A 21,193-nucleotide genomic window follows, 5' to 3' on the forward strand; every position below is an offset into this window, starting at 1 on the left:
GAGGGAGACCACACATCTAGGGAAGTGGTAGCCTGGGAGGGGAATTTTGTTTTGGAAAGTTACTGGGATGGTGAGTGGAGCCAAAGGAGAGTAGATTGGCAGACAGTCCTGTCTTTGATTATGCTTCTAGAGTTAGAAAATATAGTGAGGGGTAACATTTACTGTTGGTAAGGTGGTAGGGAGTAAAGTGAAGCATGACTGGAGTTTGTTATGATACAGTGGCCCATGTGAGGCACTCACCAATTGGGACAGCAATTTTAACATTTTACGACTTTTAGTTAACTTAACCTCTGTGTGCCTCAGTTTCCTCATCAGTAAAATGAGGAAGTTGGACTTGGTAGTCTCTAATGTTCTTATATCTCTGAATTCCATGAACACTATATGAATCATTTGGTTATTACCATGCTCTGCAAGTTTGTGGATAGACATCTGAAGCCATGAGTTTTATTGCTTTCCCTTTTGGATAGTATTTCCTGTGAAATGCTCTTTTCCATTCTATGGATAGTTTTCTTCTGTATATTTTATTACATTTTGTTGTATCTGGCAAGACAGCTTCAGTGAACTTATTAAGGGAGAAGACTCCTTCCTAAATTAGGAGAAAAAGATTCAATTTTGCCTGGCTTAAACTGATAAACTTATAATATATAATAATATATATATGATATATAATATATATATAAACTGAAAAATTTAGAAATCAACGACACGTGGGGCTATTTCTAAATAGGTGTAATTTGAGGACTACTGGAAGCCCAGCACCCAGCAGCTTCCCTAACATGTCAGGATGCCTGAAATTCTTTTAGATTCATTCTTTTTGCTTCATTAAAGCTTTTCCATATTCAAAAATTATCTATTAAAAAGTAAATACTCCTAGGAGGGTGGTAAGATTTTTCATTCTTATCAACAAAACCCTTACTGGGGATTGATTGTCTGCCAACCAAGAGTAAGGCTTTACTGGAAGTAGACATAGGAGAAGTGCCTGGGGATGATGGTGTGCCTGGAGGAGAAAATCACAGCCCTGCAAGAAAAGGTGGGAGGGTGCTAAAATCATACTTTTCCCACTTCACAATTCTGGTCTGGGGACAATCCTGGTGGCACAATTTATTAGCTAACATTTAAATAGCTCTACATGCTTACAAAGTATTACACACTGATTTTCTCATTGGATCCTGATGACAGCCCCACGAGGCAGAGAGAGCAACGGTTTTTACTAAGAGGCAGCTAGGTGGCACAGTGAATAGAGTGTTTGACCCAAAGTCAGGAAGATGAGTTCAAATCCAGCCTCAAACACTTTACTAGCTATGTAATCTCGGTCTAGTCACTTAACCTCTGCTTCAGTTTCCTCAACTGTAAAGTGGGAATAATAGTAGTTCCTATCTCCCAGAGTACCTGTGAGCATCAAATGAGTTAATATTTGAAAAGCAATTAGCACAGTGCCTCACATAAGCACTATTATAAATGGAAGCTATCATTATTATTATTATCTTTATTTTACAGATAAGAAAAGCGAGACTGAGAGGTAAAGCAATCTGCCCGATGCCACGTATTTAGCATATGGGGGAACCAGGATTTAAGCCCAGATCTTTTGACTAATGCCATTGCCCTTTCTACTACCCTCCACTGCCGTTTGTCCCCTTAAGATCTACTCTTTTATTCAGTCATGGTTATACATAAACAATTACAACAACACTGTTATACTTGTGGGGGAAATTACTATTATTTGCCATCAGCTTAGCAAGAGTTTCCTGGAGTGCTATTCAGTAATCATTTCCTCCACTTTCTCTCTTCTCACTCTCTTCTTAACCCCTTACAATAAGGCTTTAGACCTTATCATTCCATGGAAACTGCTCTCTCCAGAGTTACTAATGATCTCTTAGTGGCCAAATCCAATGATCTTTTCTCAGTACTCATTCTCCTTGACTCTCTGTGGCCTTCGGCACTGTTGATCATCCTCTCCTCCTTGATACTTTCTTCTCTCTAGGTTTCTGGGACACCACTCTCTCCAGGTTCTCTGCCTACCTCTTTGACAGCTCCTTCTCCTTCTCCTTTGCTGGATCCTTCTCCAGATCATGTCCTCTCATCATCAGTGTCCCTCAGGGTTCTGTCCTGGGCCCTTTTCTCTTCTTCCTGTATATTACTTTACTTGGTGATCGCATCAGCCCCTCATAGATGTAATTACCATCTCTATGCTGATGATTCTTAAACTTACCTATCCTGCCCCAATCTCTCTGCTGACCTCCAATATAGCAACTATTATTGCCTTTCAGACATCTCGAACTGGATGTCCAGTAGACATATTAAACTCAACATGCCACATGTGGCATTCTAGGTCCTTGGGTGTGGCTTTTTGACCGAGTCCAAGTTTTACAGAACAAATCCTTTTATTAAGGGGATTTGTGCAGTGAAATTTGGATTCTGTCAAAGGGCTGCACTTGAGGACCTAGAGGGCCATATATGGCCTTGAGGCTGCAGGTTCCCCACCCCTGCCCTAGACCCTCCCCTCTTCCTACCTTTCCAATTACTGTAGAGGGTAATCCACCATCCTCCCAGTCCCTCAGGCTTGCTCATCCTCAACCCTCACCATCTTTCACCTTCCTATATCAATCTGTTGTCAAGACCTGTCATTTTGATCTTTGCAAAATCTCTCAAATACTTCCCTTCTCTCCTCTGACACTGCCACTGAACTAGTGCACGTCCTCATCAACTCACACCCAGACTATTGCAACAGCCTATCGGTGGGTTTGCCTGCCTCAAGTCTCTTCCAACTCCAAACCATTCTCCATTCAGTCACTAAAATGATTTTTTTTAAAGTGCAGGTCTGACCATGTCATCCGTCTCCTCAATAAACTCCAATGGCTCCCTATTCCTCCCAGGATCAAATACAGAATCCTCTGTTTGGCATTCCTAGTTCTTCATAACCTACCCCCTCCTACCTTTCCAGTCTTCTTATACCTTACTCCCTGACACTTACTCTTTGATCCAGTGACAACTGGCTTCCTGGCTGTTTTACAACAGAGCCCCCTACTCTTGGTCCTGGGCATTTTCTCTGGATATCCCCCATTCTCCTTATCTCTGCCTACTGGCTTCCCTGGCTTCCTTTAATTCCCAACTAAAATCCTATCTTCTACAAGAAACCTTTCCTATACCTTCTTTAATTCTAGTGCCTTCCCTCTCTTAATTATTTTCTATTTATCCTGTACGTTGCTTGTTCATACATATTTGTTTATGGGTTGCCTTCCCCATAAGACTGTAAGCATCTTGAAGGCAAGGGCTGTCTTTTGCCTCTTTTTGCATCCCCAGTACTTAACACAGTACCTGGCACATCGTAAGTGCTTAATAAATGTTTGGCTGACTGATATTCCTTTAGAAAAGTCAAAAGATATTCAAATGTCAAAGACAAAACTCAAATTCAAAACTTATGAGAACTAATAAGGATAAGAAAAGGGACAGAACTCATGACTTCATTGGTATTGGGGAATTTTCAGAGGAGGAAATCCTTCTACAAATGTAGGTTGGCACTTTCTCTGCAACTTAGAGAGTTCCCAAGAACACTGAGAGGTTAAGTGATGCCCAGCATCACAGAGGCTGGACTGGAATCCAGGTCATCCTGACTTTGAGGACAGTTCTCTATCCACTGTGCCAAGCTGACATTTATTGTTTACTGAAATGAATATAATTAAAACTCCAACAGACTTGAAGTTTATCAATGTGGAATTTTAATTTGTTATTGTTAAGCAATGACAAGTGGCTAGAACATAAAGGTATTATCTGTGAAAAGTTTCAGGATAACCTTTCTAAAACTGGTCATATTACTTCTAAATTCAGAAAATGGAAAAACAAGCAAGCACGTCACTGGTTTCTTCTCACCCAATGTCAATTGCGGTTGAGGGCATCTTCCTGACATTTCTTCAGTGTACTGAATTCATGACTAATATTTACTCAGTGGAAATTCAATTCCTTGCTGTTAGAACACTACTTTCTTCTTCCCTGTCACTGCCATTAACCAATACTGTACCTTAAGATCACCAGAGGATATTGTCCTTCTGGTTCATCTCAGAAAGTAAGCAAGGATGTGATGAGAAGGCCTCTGGTCCTATAACTGGTTGAATTTATCCACCCATCAGCAGATATTTCTTTTTGTAATTTTTTATTAATTTATTTTTAGTTTTCAACATTCACTTCTATAAGCTTTTGAGTTTTGAATTTTCTCCCCCCCCTTCCCACCTCCCTCCCCGAGATGGCGTGCAATCTGATATAGTCTCTACATATACATTGATATTAAACATTTTCACAGTAGTCATGTTGTAAAGAAGAAGTAGAACCAATAGGAGGAATCACAAGAAAGAAGAAATAAAACAAAACAGAAGAAAAAAAGAGCAAATAGCACGCTTCGATCTGCATTCAAACTCTATAGTTTTTTCTCTGGATGTGGATAGCATTTTCCATCATGAAACTTTCGGAGATGTCTTAACTCCCTGCATTTCAGCAGATATTTCTTGAGTACCAGGTGTGTTCCTAGCACTATCTAGTCCTGGGGACTATAAAATCTGCCCACAAAAAAACTGATAATCAAGCAGAGTTCATAGAGAAACACATCAGGATCATAGATTTAGAGGCAGAGGAATCTTAGAAGTGATTGAGTCCAACATTATTACTTTCAATATGAAAAGGGAGACACTTACTCCTGTGTGACCCTGGGTAAGTCACTTAACCCTGTTTGCCTTAGTTTTCTCATCTGTAAAAAGAGCTGGAGAAGGAAATGGCAAAACCGTTCCAGTATCTTTGCCAAGAAAACCCCAAATGGGGTCACAGAGAGTTGAGCATGACTGAAAAATGACTAAACAACAACAGATAGTGAAAGACAAACCATGAAAGAGGCAAAGGAGAAATCCAGACAAGGTCTTTTAGGAAAATATGTAGGAGTTAGGTATGAGCTAAGGCAGGGAGGTAGGAATTAGCACAATGAATATGCTTATATGTTTTTAGGGAAGGAAATCAACCTGCTTGAACAGAAATTTGTTAGGATATAGCAGGAGATAAATTTGGATAAGTTGAATGGGAATAGATTACAGAGGGTCCTGAATGTTACATTGAGGAGTCTGGCCTGAGTCCAAAAGAGAGAAGGTAGCCATTAAGTCAGAAGAAACTCCTTATTCTTCTTTCCTGGAATTTTTGGAGATGGGTGAATTCTAAACTAAATATGCAGTCTACTTGAGCTTTATAGATTCAAAATTAGAAAGAAATTCACGCTTTTAAACATTTGATTACATAGCTCTGAATAAAAAGATCGTACTTCTTGGTTCAAAGGGAAAACCCCTTTGGAATAGAGCCTCATGTGCTTTGGACAACAAATAACTCCTCCAAACCTAAAACAAGTATTCAATTACTTGGAAATAAATCAGAAACACATGCATTTATCCTCTCTGTACACCCTCTCCCCCACCCCTCAACTAAAGCAGAGAAGAATAATTAAGTGAATGAGGTGACTACATTTGCCAACTCACAGACATTATCAGAACTGCTGAAGCCATTTTGTGAAACCCTAAATACTATTAAGTCTCCCAGCCTTGAGAGAATCCATTTCTGCATCCCATCTTGAAAGTGAAACAATAAGGGTTCCTGCAGCAACCCAATGGTGTGTTTGTTCAGGAATAATTGCATTCCAGGGCAATGGGCAGCAGATACGAAATGTTTAGGGTAGGGAACAGAGGGGAGGGGGAACATCCCAGGACAGGGCTCCTGTTTGAGCTTTCTTGAGCTGGCTTGGGTGGGTAGGAGGCTGTGAAAGGTGAAGAAGGCCACTTCTCTTCCAACCCCTGCTGCCAAAATACCACCCCCAGATCCACAAACGAAATATTGCCCTTCTGTACTAGGGAGCCAAGAAGATCCTCCACTTGTAAGTTCAAGAGGGCTCCAGTCCACAAATCCCATTGCAAAACTTCCCAAGTTTGACACAAAAGGAATGTGACAAGCAAAGAAATTATAAGACTAGCATTTTAACTCAGGAAACTCAAGCTGTTAGGCTCAAGAATAGTTGCTTATTTTTCTCCCTAAAAAAATAGAAATAACTATTCCGGGACAAGAACACAAATTTCTGTGGTATGTTGTGGATGGTCGAGTGAAAACAACTCTGAGCTCTGGACTCCTGGGCTGGAGACATTGTCTAACTAGAGAGTAACGAGATTTAAAAAAATGTATCCTTCATCTTCACTCTACGAACATTTATTAATAGCTAAGTGTGAGTGGAGGGTTGTGCTTGGTTCTGGGAGAAATGCAAAGATTAGGCAAGATATGGTCTGAGTCTTCATGGAGATTACAGTGTAGTAGGGGTATAAGACATATGTCACTACAAAACATGGTGTTTTTTTTTGATAAACAAGAGATTTAGCAGAGCTAGATGAAGCCTGAGGGATAAGGCTGTTATTCACAGGGGCCAAGATAATAGAGAAAGTGGATTTTAAAGGCAGAGGACCTAGGTTCAAATCCTAGCTCTCTCACTTACTGTGGGACCTTATCCAAGTCCTCCCTTGACTTCACTTTCCTCAGTTATAAAATGGGGAATTTGGGCTGGAAGATCTTAAAATCCCTGTCATTTCTTATCCTATGATCTTAAGACTTTAGCAGTTAAAAGTTTGGAAATAGCAGGCCTTCTAGGAATGGTAAATAACTTCAGTAAAAGCAAGGAGGCAGGCGAGCACAAGGCATGTTAAAGAACAGAGAGCATTATGATTGACTGGAGCATAGAATGCATGGAAGTAACTAATATTTGCTAAGGGAAGAAAGCTATGATTGTGGTAAATTGTGGAAGGCCTTGAATGCCAGCAGAGTATGCCATGGGTATTCACCAAGGCTCTGTCCTGGGCCCTCTTCTCATCTCCCTTTATACTATTTTTCTCAATGCCCTCATCAGCTCCTGTGGATTCAATTACCATCCCCATGAAAATGATTCTCAGACATATTGATCTAGCCTTAACCTTTCTCCTGACCTCCAGCCTCAAAACTCTAATTGTTTATTGAATGTGAACTAGATGTCTGTAGACATCTTCAACTCAACATGTCCCAAACTGATTATTGTTCCGCTGTAAACCTTTTGTCTTCCTAAGTGCATTATTATTGTTGAGGGTACCACCATCTTCCAAGTCATCCAGATTAGATATTGTCCTGGACTCCTCACTCTTTTTCAACTCCTCCATCTAATCACTTGCTAAGTCCTGTCATTTCTACCTTTGTAATATCTCATATATGCCTTCTTCTCTCCTCTAACACCGCCACCACCCTTGTCCGGGCCCTGGATATCACTTCATGCCTGGATTACTGCAATAGTTTTCTTACTGATCTCCCTGCCTCAAATCTCTCCCCACTCCAGTTCCTCATCTACCTAGCTGCCAAAGTGATCTTCTTAAAGCTCAGGTCTGACCCATATGACCCTTCCCCCCAATTCAATAAATTCCATTAGCTCCTGTTACTTCAAGGATCATACATAAAATCTTCTGCTTAAACTTTAAAGCACTTCCTACCTTTCTAGGCTTCTTTTGCTCAACCCCCTTCCATCTACTTTGCCATTCAGTGACATCAGACTCCTTGCTGTTTCTTGAACAAGAAACTCCATCTCTAGACTATGCATTTTCACTGGCTGTTTCCTATTCCCAGAATGAGCTCTCTTTTTCTCTCCACTTCCTAAGTTTTCTGGCTTCTCTCAAGTCTCAGTTAAAATCTACCCTTTGGCAAGAAGTCTTTCCCAGTCCCCCTTACTACTAGTTCCTTCTATCTGAGATTGCTTCCAATTGCCCCTGTACACATCTTGTTTGTATCTAGTTGTTTGCATGTTGGTTCCCTGTTTAGAATGTGAACCCCTTGAGGGCAGGAAATGTTTTGTATCCCCAGTGTTTAGCATAGTGCCTGGAACACAGTAGATACTTAATAAATATTTGTTGACTTGAGCATCAGAGATTTCTGTTAAAGTCCTATTCTGAGGCTTCATTGTGGCATGGTGGTGACTCTGGGATTTCAAGGCTCTTAAAGCGGAAAACAAAATCTTTTGGGTAGGTCCTACTAGAGCAGAGAGGTTTTAACAACTAACATGGCCATATTTATCATCCAAAGACCAGCTTAAATTCTGAAAAAGTCTTCATTAGAAGGTTGCCTTTTAAGGGGTGATGTATTTTGGTTTCAGAAACTCAAGAAGGCTATTAAGGGACTGCAGTCTGTGTAGGTGAAATTGTGTCTGTTTCAAAGTCTTGATGTGTGAAAGCTTTCACAAGGACCTTTGGACCCTCAGAAACAGTGCAGAGCCATGTAATAACATGTCATTGATTATCATCCTCACCTCATTTTGGTCCTTGATGGGGACACTTTCCCCCAATCTGACAGCCTTCACCAGAGTTGATTCCAAATGCCTTGCCTGCTTCTAAAAATCAAACCCGCCTCACAAGGATGAAGGATGATCACTATTGAGCATATTCAAAAGAATGAGTCATAGGCCCTAGAACAGCCCCCAAAACAAAATTTCAAACAGAATTCAAGCAATGGCCTCCCAAAGTGACAATTCAGAAGGGGATGGAACTCACTTGGATTTGAAATGTCTGGTGACACTTCGCGGAATTAGAGAAGTGGGAGGGAACTCATGAGATGGTTTTCAGATACCATCCAACTGTCACCACATCTTGCCATTTCCCTCCTCCTATCACTACCATTACCTTTCTCTGACCCAACCCAGCTCCAACAACACCGTCCCAACAACACCTCTAGAAACCATGCTTGAAATCCCTAGAGAAGTGAATTTACTCAACTTTGGAATTCCTGCCATAGGACTGAGATGTCTTAATGGATGAATGAATACAAACTCATCTAGCGGCCCCAGACCTGACCAGACATCTCATTCAGTTGTTTATTCTGGCCATTTTGTCATCTTCTCTGGGTGCATAAACACCCTGACCTCTTTTCCATGTCGTGATCTGAGTACAGTAATTAAATCAACATTACCCTTCCTTTTGGCCTGTGGATTAATTCACCATTCGTGAGACTCCCCAGGCCAAAGTTCACTTCTACATATAATATCCCATTATATGTGTTGTCTTGCCTTTAGGGTAGGGACTGTCTCACTTTTATATTTTTAGCTCCAGCACTTAGCACAGAGCCTGTCACATAATAAACACTTAATAAATGATATTTTTAGTCATCCATTCATCTGGTCCAATCCCCCTTAAGCAAAGGGAAGTAGAGATATGCCTCTGGGGTATGGTTTGAGAGGTGTCAATTCCCTAGTATTACTTTACCTCAATTCAAAGTATTTCTACAAATGGCCTGCCATGATGCCCACCGATGGCCACCTTTTTTGTACCTTTTTAATTAAGAGCATGCTTAAGGAATTGTGGAATGCAATTGTATTTTGGGACCATACTACCTGAGAACAGTAACACATTAGCTGACAAATGGAGTAGCAAGTGTTTATTTATCTCATTAATTCATAAACACTTACTGCCAAATAACCTGATAACATAGATCTAGAGCTGTTAGGGACCTTCAAGGTCATGGAATTCAACCCCCTGATTTTATAGACAAGAAAATTGAGGCCTAGAAAGATTAAGTGACTTGCCCATGATCATACAGGTAAGTGGCAGAGGTGGGATTTGAATCCAGGTCCTCTGACTCCAAATCCCATACACTTTTCATTGCATCATGGGGTCCTGGAGGAAAAGGGTGCTGCCTGGAAGGGTAATACACATAAAGGGGCTAGAAAAGGGGCACTTCAGTGGCAGGGAGGGGAGCTGCTAAAAACTGAGTGCCAAAGGCAAACTTGGTTTACTTTACAGTTCTGTGTACAGTAGCTCCAGGGGACACTTTGGATAGAGATTGATGAATAGGGCTAGAACGAGCCTGAAGAGGAGTAGCGGTGATTAGAATAGACATGAAGTTTCAAAAGGAGATGGTATGGATGGATCACTTGAACCTAACACATTAATGCTGCTTGTGGAACACCTGTAAAGCACTTTATATCCTTAAAGGTCTATATACATGCTAGGTATCATCAGACGAGGTATGAGGGGAATTTTTCTTCAGCATTATGTATGTTAAAGGCAGTGTGATGTTAGAATGTAATCATTTTGAGAGAAGGGATCGTTTCATTCTTTGAATATATCCATGGTGCCCAGCACAGTGCTCAGCACCTAGAAGATACATAATAAACTCATACTGACTGACTGATTGACACAGTAAATACATTTAAGTTAGGCTGTGAAGACGTTATATTCTTTCTGCACGTTTGTAGGCCACTAGTGGACCTGATAAATTAAATGCCCAAGAGAGAACTCAAACATATTTCCCCCAGGCAGAGTTTCTACTTAAAAGTCCCTTTGTATGTCAATTCTTACTTAAATTCATATTGTACACTATAGGCAGTAGAATAAAATTCCTTTAACAATGCCTATATTTGGGCACTATCTTCTTATAAAGGCTGTACTAGAGCTTGTTGTATAACAGAATCTCTTTATTAATGATCTAAATTCTGATCATTCTAGGCTAAAAGGTAACTTAGAGGTCCTGCTGTCCAATCCTCTCATTTTACAGATGTGGAAACTCAAGGCCAGAGATGTTAGTGATTTGTTCTCACTGGTAGTAAGTGGAAGGTCCAGCATTTGAGCTCAGGCCCTATGAAACCAAGTTCTGTATTCTTGCCAAATTAACACTGTGCCTCCCTCTTCTACCAGTGAATTACAGAATCTTGGAGTTGGAAAAGATCTCAGATGCTGCCTATTCCACTAGAGACTTCCCTTCCAGGTGACACTGATCCATTAGTGATTATACTTTGAATGCCGCCACTTATCTTGATTCCAGATACACTTGACTACAATCATCTAGACTATATCTCTATATTTTTTTTCCACAAATATAAGATCAGAGATATTTTCAAGGCTTGGCTAGAATGTAGCTATCTACAACACTGCCATGATCTACCAGATGAGTAACCCTGTCAGAAAAGGAAATGAGGTTAGTCTGGCATGACTTGTTTTTGATGAAATCATGCTGGCTCATAGCAACAATCACATCTCTTTCTAAATGCTCACAACCATCCTTTTAATAATTATGTGATCTTCTCTACAGTCAAGAGCTCACGTTCACTACTCTCCCCCATGAAAATAAATAAAAATACTCTCCTACAAAAACAAAATCTAAATGATGGATTATAAAATGCTTAAATTGGAAGAGCCAGAGGCCATGTAGTCTAGAAGTCAAACATTCAGCTTGACTGCCAGAAACACTCTTGAGCAGGGCATGAACCAATTTAAAATGTAATTGGGAAATCTTTTTTAAAAAATAAAAATACAATAAAACATAGATAACATTGCATTTGAAAACTAAGTTAATATGTGGCCACCAGGGATTCTTGTGTGCAGACTCGTGGTCCTCATTTCCATTTGAGTTTGACAACACCAAGCTAGTACAATCCTTATTGAAAGCAGGAATTCCCTCTACAATATTCTCCACTGATTGTTATCCAGCCTTTGTCTGGCTTCAGTGAGTAGTGAGGGTTTGCTGCATCTGTAGGTAGTCAATTCATAAATATACATATATATATATATATGTGTCTATACACATGCACATACACATCATAAGTCATAGAGCTAGAACTAAAAGGGACCTTCTTAGGAGGTTCTTCCTTATACTAAGCCAACATCTATTTCCCTAGAATTTCTCTCCATTGTTCTTAGTTCTTCCTTCTGGAGGAGCTACACAGAACAGATCTGAAAGCCCTTCTACATAGCAACCCTTCAAATATTATATCCTCCCTGTCAACCCCCACGTGCCCCAAGTCTTTTCTTAGGCTGGATTTTGTACAGACCGCTGAATAATGAGGAAAGCCTCCGCCATCTTTGGCTCTGGGCCTGGCATCACACGCATTGAACACCCATAGATACTCTTGTACTCAGAAAGTCGGATTGAAAAGCTCTTACCGCTCTGTGCTGTTGAGAGACTGCATAGGGTAATCCAGAGATGGCCTGACCCTGCATCTTCTGAAGCATGATCTTTTGCTGCAGTGGCAGGGATGACCTTAGAAGAGGCTGGGTGGACAGGGTTTGGGTGGGTGGGGGTTGTTGCTGCGGCGGCGGCGGCGGCGGCGGCGGCTGCGGCGGAGGCTGTGCGGCGACTGAGCTCTGTGATTGCGGTGGTGGAGGTGGTGGTAGTGGCGGCTGCTGCTGCTGCTGCTGCTGTTGTGATGGCTGCTGCTGCTGCTGCTGCTGCTGCTGGTGTTGTGGCGGCGGCTGCTGCTGCTGCTGGGTATAATGCAGGAGAGAAGGCTTGCTTTGGGAAGCCAAAACTGAAGGCAATTGCTGGTTTGCTTGTTCTGAGCTAAAGTGGAACAAGGGCTTGGTGTTACTGTGATGCGGCTCCAAAGGTGGGTGAGGGTTGCTCACGAAGTTTCTGTTGATGTCCTGAGACTTCTGCTGTATGAGGATGTCTAGGTGACTGCTCTGGGTGCTGGGACTTGCTTTGTACATGTAGCTGGCCATCGCTTTCGACTGACTTCCATTCACTGGCACCCCAGGGATGGCTGGGCTCTGTGGGCTGAACTGTTGCTGACGGAAGGAAGGGCTGGGAATTTTCTCCTGGCCAAATGGCCCTGGGGAAGGCACCGCAGGGGACAAGGCTGACCAGCTGGAAGGCTGGTTTGGCTGGTGCTGTTGCTGCTGCTGCTGCTGCTGCTGAATTAGGGCGTGCTGCTGGCGATTGGCAGCTATTTGTTTGAGTTGTTGGGCATGAGAGACTTCTTGCCAGGTGGTCAGGGGCCTACCTGCCCCTGAGGAAACCTGGGGCTGATTCTGGCTTGGAGGTCCCGAGGGGATCGGGGAAGAAGTGGAAAGGGCAGAACTGGCCATAGAGAAGGCAGGTCCTGTTGAGGGAGGCCTCAGCTGAGGGGAACCAACGGGGGCTTGGGTCAAACCTGGTGAGTACTCGCTCTTGATCACCATCTTCTCCATCTGCAAAGGGGGCCTTGGAGTGCTTCTCTGGTTCTGCTGGCCCAGATCAATATGAAATGGGTCATCCTGCTTTATGGTAGCATTGATCATATTTTCCAGCTCCAGGTCGCTCATAGGAGGCACAGATATATTTGTCAGCTCATTAAACAACTCCTGGAGCTCTGGATCCATCATCATCTGTTCCCCAGGGGCATCTCCATATCTGTTGGGAAATATATTTTCCTGTGTCATCTGGCCATCCAAGTGTTTGCTGCAAGATACTGTCTCTCCTGGTTCTTTCTTGACCTCCTTTAGTCCCAGGTTATACATACCATTCCCAGGAGAATGGGCACTAGTTGGAAGGGTGCTGGCCTTCCTCAGAGGCCCCTGGCTCATAGGCATTAACTGGCTTTGCCCGTTGTTGACATGATGTCCAGTTTGTCCTGCAGGGAGATTTTCCCCTACTCGTATTCTCTTAATATCCAGGAAGGAGTTCTCCACAATGCCATTGGGCCTTTTGGCATTGGCTGGAGACAGGTTCACCACTTGCTTTCTCTTCAAGGAACCTTGGAGCTGAAAGAGAAAACCAAAAAAAAAAGAAAAAGATTAGATTATACTTATAACCTGTACCTAATCATTATCAAAATACTGCCCTCCTCATTTGAATGTTTTTGCCTTTCACATGGAAGAGCCTATGAGGAAGAAAAATTAATAAACGTAAGAAACGTAGCAAAGCTTTCAATTGCATGACCAGCACCAAAAAAAAAAAAAAAAAAGATTTTGAGGATCATAGGGCAAATTTCTATCAGTGGGTAGGGACCATATGGAGCTCTGTATTTCAGGGCTCAGTAGACATCAATATTGTTTTTCATTTTTAAATTCAATTATATTTGTATTATCAAGCATTTACTTTTTCTGCCTTCCACCTTCCCTTCCCTCCCCAAACTGAAAAAAAAGAAGTAAAACCTCCTAACAAGTACAGTTAAGTGTGCATGCACACACCCATACATACACACATACAAATTCCCATATTAGTCATGTCCAAAAATGTGTCTAATTCTGCATATTATTCTATCACCTCTTTGTCAAGGTGGGTAGAGTCCTTCATAATCAGGCCTCTAGAATCATGATTGAGATAATCATTGTCTTTTAATGAAAGTGCTAAGAGAGTGTTCTATCTCTCTCTAAAATGTTCCACACCCACACATATTCACAGAAGGCCAGAAGGGTTACATTTTGGCCCCGGACCAGAAAAGGAGCCAATCAGGGACCTGGGGCACAAACTCAGAACACATTCACAGGCCCTGTTCTAACCTCTCCATCACAATCACCCTTTAAATAAATACCCTGAATAGTTTCTGTTGGGTTCCAAGGAGCTTATTCAATCTTTTGTTCATGTACTTTTCTCATTGTAATTCCACTGCTAGGCACCAAGGTCTACATAGTTTTACTTAAATGTCCTATAACAACTAGGAGATTAGATCTTATTCAAAGTGAGAAGCTCCCAGCTGTAAGACAACCCCACAGATTTTCCTGGGACAGAGATGGGCTTGTGGTGAGGTGTGGGGAGGGAAGGGTTGTCTTCTTGTGTTGCCTTATAAGCAAAATCAAAGCTAGAATGTGGCTTCTACCACTTTAAGAGAGGGAAGCTTTAAATAAATTGTTTTAAGTGCTTCATTCATCAACCTAATAGAGTGTGTAATATGAACTTCAAAAATTGTAGGGATTGATTCTGAAGGCCATTCCCCCATATCAGCAAATTAACAGGGGCCAGAAAATGCCCATCATTGATCCTCAGGTCCTCATAAAGGCTTCTTATTGATCTGACCAGCAAAGTACAAAAATGGCATTCATCAAAAAATGGTCTTCCCAATGTGGCTGGCTCATTTAAATTATTTACAAATAATTACATAAGATCTGGGACAGAGTGATATTTTTCCAGCCACAAAATTCAAGCCATCTTTTCCTTCAACCTTCATTTATGACATTTCCTCATTGCCTCCATTCCCCTTTTTAAATTAAGTTCAATTCATTAAGCACATATGATTCACTAGGTAGTACCAGGGATACAAAGACAGAAAATGAAATAGGTCCTGTCCTTGAGGAGATTATATCCTTGCTAAAGCATATGATATATAAACAGAAATATAAATACAGATAATTTCAAGAGGGAGACAGTACTAACATAGTGGTGGGATCAGTGAAAGTTTTCAGAGAAGGTGGCATTGAGTTTGACTTAGAAGGAAGGTAGAGATTCAGAAAGAAGGGCATGAGGAGTGAATGCATTCTAGGCCTGAAAGACAGTCTGTACAAAAGCATGGAGACATCATGACGGATGTCTGGGAAGAATGGAGTAGGCCAGTTTGGCTGGAATGTAGAGCATATGAAGAAGAGTAAAATCCCCCTCTATTACCAATCATGATCTGGTGATAGTCCCTTCTAATTCCCATCATGTCCTCAGATCTGACCCTGCTCCATTCTGAAAGTTTAACCTAATGGTTTGCAAGGACATAACTTGGACATAGGGTTTGGAGACTGAAGGTACTTTAGAGGTCATTGAATGAAATCTACTTCCTCACTTTACAAATAAAGAAACTGAGACCCATATAATATCTGTAGTAAGTGGCAAGGCCCAGTTTCAAACCTCGGGATCTGCATTCTCCATTGGACAGTGAGAGACCCAGGGCAGTAAACACAGAAAGACTTTGTGGTCTCCTTGCCCAACTACTACCACTAAATATAATAATAGCTGATATTTATTTAGTAATTTACTACAAAACACTTTGACCTATATTAAACCGTCATGTCTCAGAACAACTTTGTGGGATAGATAGTAAAAGTACTATTACATTACAGATGAGGAAACTGAGGCACAGAAGGATTAAATGACTTGCCAGATTGACATAGCCAGTAAAGTCAGCGACTAGATTTCAACTTGGATTTTCCTGACTCCAAGTAAGGAATCAATGCTCTATGTACATTGATAAGCTGGCAAGTGTCCAGGGGAGGATAACCAAGGCACTTAAAGACATTGAAAGGCTTTGGGTTTATGATGTAGGATTGTTTGAAGGAAATGGGTATGTTTAGCCTGAAAAAAAAGAAGACTGGGGATTGGGGGTTGGTAACTGTGTTCCAAATATCTGAAGAGGGAATAGATGAATAGATGTGTTCTTTTCAGCCCTAGAGGGCAGAATAAGGAGCAAAGGGCAGAATTTGCAATGAGACAGATTTAGGCTCAATGTCAGGAAAAACTGTGTGACAATCAGGGATGTCCCAAAGTGGAATGGGCTGCCTTGAAAGGTAGTAGTGCATTTCCCCTCCTCCTCGGAGGGGAGGTCCTCAAGCAAAGACTGGACAACCACTTGTCAGGCACATTGTACTGTGATTCCTTCACATGCAGATTGATGAGATGGCAGTTGAGGTCCCTTCCAGCCTTCACTGTCTGTGATTCTGAGACTCAGAGATATGAAATGAGATACACAGCAAGTTCTGTGTCAGAACCAGGACTTAAATTACACATCAGACACTATTCATTTCATTGTCATCATCATTATCATAGCTAACATAGCTAACATAGCTCTTTTTATGTGCCAGGCAGTATGCTAAGTGCTTTACAGTTATGACCTCATTTAATCCTCACAACAACTCTGGGAGGTAGGTGCTATTACTATCCCCATTTTACAGCTGAGGAAACAGACAAACTGAGGTTAGGTAACTTGCTCAAGGTCAGATAGCCTGAGGTCGAATTTGAACTCAGTTCTTCTTGACTCCAAGCACAGCATCCTATCCACTGTGCCACTAGCTGCCCATAACTCTGGCTCCCATCATGCCCAGGGAAGGATTAAGGGTTAAAGGAAGAGGACGTCCAGGAAAGACTTGGGGATGGACATAAATTTGCAAGTGTAAAGATTATTTTCTGCATCCTAGACTCTTTCTGTGTTTCACTTAATCTAAAGCTGTGCCCATGTCTACTCACCTGGCTATTCTAGGACCCTTCAAACTACAACATTCAATAGAATGGCAAAGCTGGTGTCTGTTTACATAGGAGTGGGATCATCATAGACTATGGTGGCTCCACTCATGTTGCTCTAATCATTTGCATGTTGTTTCTGCCATTAGAATGTGAGCCTCTTGAGGGCAGGAATTGGCCTTTGCCTTTTTTTTTTATCCCCAGTGCTTAGAACACTGTCTGGGACCTAGTGGGTATTAATTAAATCCTTATTGACTGCTTGAGAAAATCCAGGTGGTGTAGTGGAAAGGGAGATGAACTTGGAGCCAGGAGAAAAACAGCATTGAATCCTGTCTTTAGTATTAGTAGGATGACTTGGGGCAAGTCATTTAGCCTTCTGAGACCCAGTTTCCTTATCTGTAAAGAGGAGATAAGAATACCTGTACTACTGATTTGCAAATCTTAAAGAGTTTTTGCTCTCTGTTAAGCCTCATGTACTCAGAGCCATTCTGCCACTGAGCAGATGGACAGAACCCATAACTGTTCCCACAAAGAACAAACAGAGGGGTGGTAAATTCCTTAGTTGGTGCTTGGGTTATCAGCCTTTGATTTATTTCTCCTCTGCCATGAGAAAACCTGTTCATCCAGATTCTCCCATTGCTTTAGCCACTCCCTGGGTTGTAAGTGAGGCACCCAGGAAGCAGCCTTAACTCTTTCAAGTCACCAGGCCCCCATTAAACAAATTCCTGTTTGCCTAGTACCCCAGTAGTTTGAAAGTGCTCATGTGACTTTTGCTAGTCACATAGTGGAAGAAGCAATGGACTTGGAGGCAGGAGATCTGACCTTTTCCACTGACTCAGTATATGACCTCGAGTCTCACTTCTTCTCTGAAATTCTGTTTCCTCACCTGCAAAATAAAGCGGGCAAGCCAACCGGATTCTTTCTCTCTGTCTCTCTTTTCCCCAACTCTCTCTTCCCCCTTCCTCCTTTTATTTCTATCTCTGCCTTCTTTTCTCCCTCCAAGTCCCTCTTTCCTCCCTTTTCCCTACCTCTCCTAGGCTGGAAGTGCAGTGGCTACTCACAGATCCATGACATGTAAACTTTGACTTGTTCTGTTTCTGAGCCAGTATGGGTCTCCACTCCTCTCCTCCTCCCCTCACTCCTAGGAGCTCACTATATTGGTGAGTTAGTGTGGAAACCTGATTGGCTTAGCCCTATTATAGTTTGGAATTCCTGAACTCAAGGGACCCATCATCCATGGACTCTAGTAGCAAGAATTACAGGCATGTACCACTATGCCCTGATCCTGGATCTATCTTCCTATGAGTCCACAATTCTTATAAACTGCCCATCTCGGAAAGCATCCAAGGCATTGGCAAAATCTGGGTCATCACATATGCTTTTAGGTAGAAGAATTGTTAAACTATGTAATATCAAAGCTAGATGATGGTTCTCATGGCTGGCAAAGTTCCTTGGTGATATTATAGAAAATAGTCCCACAACCAGACAAGTTCTAATTATTGTCATAATTAATAGCAATTATTCAGACCCTCCTTATGGAAGGCATTATTCAAAGAGAACTTTGCCTCTGCTCTTTAGGAGCTCATCGTCTGAGAGATAACTAGGGCCAGCCTTATGCATAGATGAAGGAGGCAGCTGCCTATAACACTGTATGATGCCAGAAAGACTCATCTATCCTGAAATCTTTCCCTCACTCTTCTGAAGTTCCAATATTAGAGGTTCAGGTTTTGGGATTAGGTCATTGTATCTCAAGAAGACTCCTGTTAAAATGTAAACTCAATTCAATCAGTTCAGTGCAAAAATATTGAAATACCCTTTGTAGTCAAGGTTTTATGTCCTGCCACCATTTTTCTTGTCTTTTTATCTCTCTCTCCTGGTCCTTAGGAGTGACCTGACCTACTGTAGTTTAGGGCGCTCTGTTGGTGTTCAGTAAATTCTTTGTAATTGACTGACTGCCCTTTGCTTTCTTTCCTTTACTAATCTGGAAGACTCAGGAGTCATTCCATGACTCGTTCATGGCACAACCTCCACCCAGGTATGTCTGAATTGCTTGCCACGCCCAGTCCCCAATTCCTGTTAGCCCTAAAATGCCCTTATTTTTTTCTTTCCTATAATATGAATATTTTCCTGTTCATCAACTCACAAATGAATTGTTTCATTTATTTATTCAGTCAGCAAATTTGCTACCTACCACGTATAAAGCTCTCTGCTACAAGCCAAGGGATATGCAAAGATAATTCAGACCTGGTCCCTATCCTATCTTCTTTGTATTCTCTTTATGTCCTGGACACTGGGGTCTACAACAGGCCTGACTTATGATCCAGTCCCTGGTCCTTTGTGCTGTATGTATTTGTGCAAATGCCATAACTCCCCTGCTAGGTTATAAACTTCTTGAGAGCAGGGTCTATATCTTAGGCATCTTTGTAATTCCCCCAGCACCCAGCAGAATGCCCGGCAGATCATAGACACTCAATAATGTTTTTCTTTTCTTCTCTTTTCTTTTCTTTTCTTTTCTTTTTTTTTCATGGTGATCTTCAGAATAACAAGTACAATCTGGTTTGCATATGAAGCATGAGTCACTGTACTTTCCTTTTCAGAACCAATAAACTATGTTGCTTTTCACTGTCATCTTTGTTCTCCTAGTTGAACATCTCAGTGTTATTTCAAATCCTCCATTTTGGCGTGAGAGTCCTTCTGGTTATACACTCCCCAGTGGCTCTGGCAGCATGAGAGGAACGAAGGGCTGGCAAATTAGGGGACAGATAGGCCTGCAGAGAAAATGGCCTCAGCTCAAAGGTGAAATCAGGAGTGATTTTTCTCAGTGAAATGTTAATTTTGAAACAGCTTTGAAACCCCCTCAGTCTTCCAAAATACTTGAGACACAAACTTCCTGAACTGATTTAAAAACAGGGTTATTACACAAGACTTCAGGCCTTCCCCTCTCTTTCCACTAACTAAAAGCACTCCATTGTCTACTCTGAAGTCCTACATGAAGGGGATGCCTCAGAGAAAAGTCATCATTTGGTCCATGGGTCACATTATGTACGAAAACAGTAAAAAAGGGCCCAATCTTACACTATGTTTAATTCTTAGACCATTTTACTCATATTTAATTTAATTCAACAAACATTTGTTGTGTAAGGCCCAGTGCTAGAGAAACGGGAATACAAAGACAAAGATGAAAACGGTCCATGCCCTCAAGCATCTTACATTCTACTCATCAACTAATTGAACCTGACCTGGTCAATTGCCCCTTCCTGTGATTCATTTTTTGCCTTTCCAGCATGGAGGGAGGCATCACACCAAACTTCCTCTTTGGCCTGATTCTAGGAAGTCCAATTACCTTATGGTCAGCATTTCCTGACCCTTCTTCCCAGTCTAAACATAGTGTTCATGGAACTGAACTGCTGGAGGTGCCTGTTGTAGTTCTCATTTTAAAATTGATATTCCTCAACCTTAGGAACTTTCTAAGGAAGAGTGTGAAGCCTTTAACAGTTTATATCAGAATATAGGATTCCAAGCTAGAAGAGTAATTAAAGATGAAATAATCTAGTTCACTTTGGAAATAGACTGGGAAAAGATGGCTAAGGCTTAGTACTAGATGACATTACAATGGGGCCAGCCCTAAAGATGATTTATGGCACTTAACTTCATCCCAGAGGTAAAAATTTCATGCCATCTTTCACAAGCTGGTTCTAACCCACCTTTCCAGTTTATAATACATTATTTCTTTTCATGTACTTAATGGTCCAGTCAGATTGCTTACTTGCTCTTCTCTGTATGACATTTAATCATCTCAGGTCTCCATGCCTTTGCATAGGCTGTTTCCCATGCCTGGAATGCAGCCCATCCTTACTTCTTCCTCTTACATGCCAAAATGCAACTGGTGGTACAGTGGATAGAGTGTTGGGCCTGGAGGCAGGAAGATCTGAGCTTAAATCTGGCCTTAGACACTTATTAGCTGTGTGACCCTGGGCAAGTCACTTAACTTGTTTGCCTCTGTTTTCTCATCTGTAAAATGAGGATATTAAAAGTACCTACCTCACAGGGTTGTTGTGAGAATCAAATGAAATAATATTTGTTAAAGCACTTATTACAGTGTCTGGCACATAGCAGGTACTAAATAAATGCTTAGTCCCTTCCCTCCTCTTGACTTGGAAGGTCTCCAGTGAAGTTCCCTGGGTATCCATGCTAGGCCCTCTACTGTTTAACACTTTTATCAGTGACTTAGACAAAGGCATAGTAGGAATTCTTGTCAAATGTAGAT

The 21,193-nt window shown here is 41.6% G+C and overlaps 1 protein-coding gene across 1 annotated transcript in view; it reads right to left on the bottom strand.

Moving 5' to 3' along the window:
- MAML2 (mastermind like transcriptional coactivator 2) overlaps positions 1-21,193 on the bottom strand; it is a 423,598-nt gene that overhangs the window by 125,230 nt on the left and 277,175 nt on the right. The window contains exon 2 of the mRNA XM_027849354.1: positions 11,952-13,529. Coding sequence (XP_027705155.1) covers positions 11,952-13,529 — 1,578 coding nt within the window. The remainder of the gene's footprint in view (positions 1-11,951; positions 13,530-21,193) is intronic.

The sequence above is a fragment of the Vombatus ursinus genome, unplaced genomic scaffold (genome assembly GCF_900497805.2).
Source record: "Vombatus ursinus unplaced genomic scaffold, bare-nosed wombat genome assembly UNPS02007344.1, whole genome shotgun sequence".
Classification (NCBI taxonomy): domain Eukaryota; kingdom Metazoa; phylum Chordata; class Mammalia; order Diprotodontia; family Vombatidae; genus Vombatus; species Vombatus ursinus.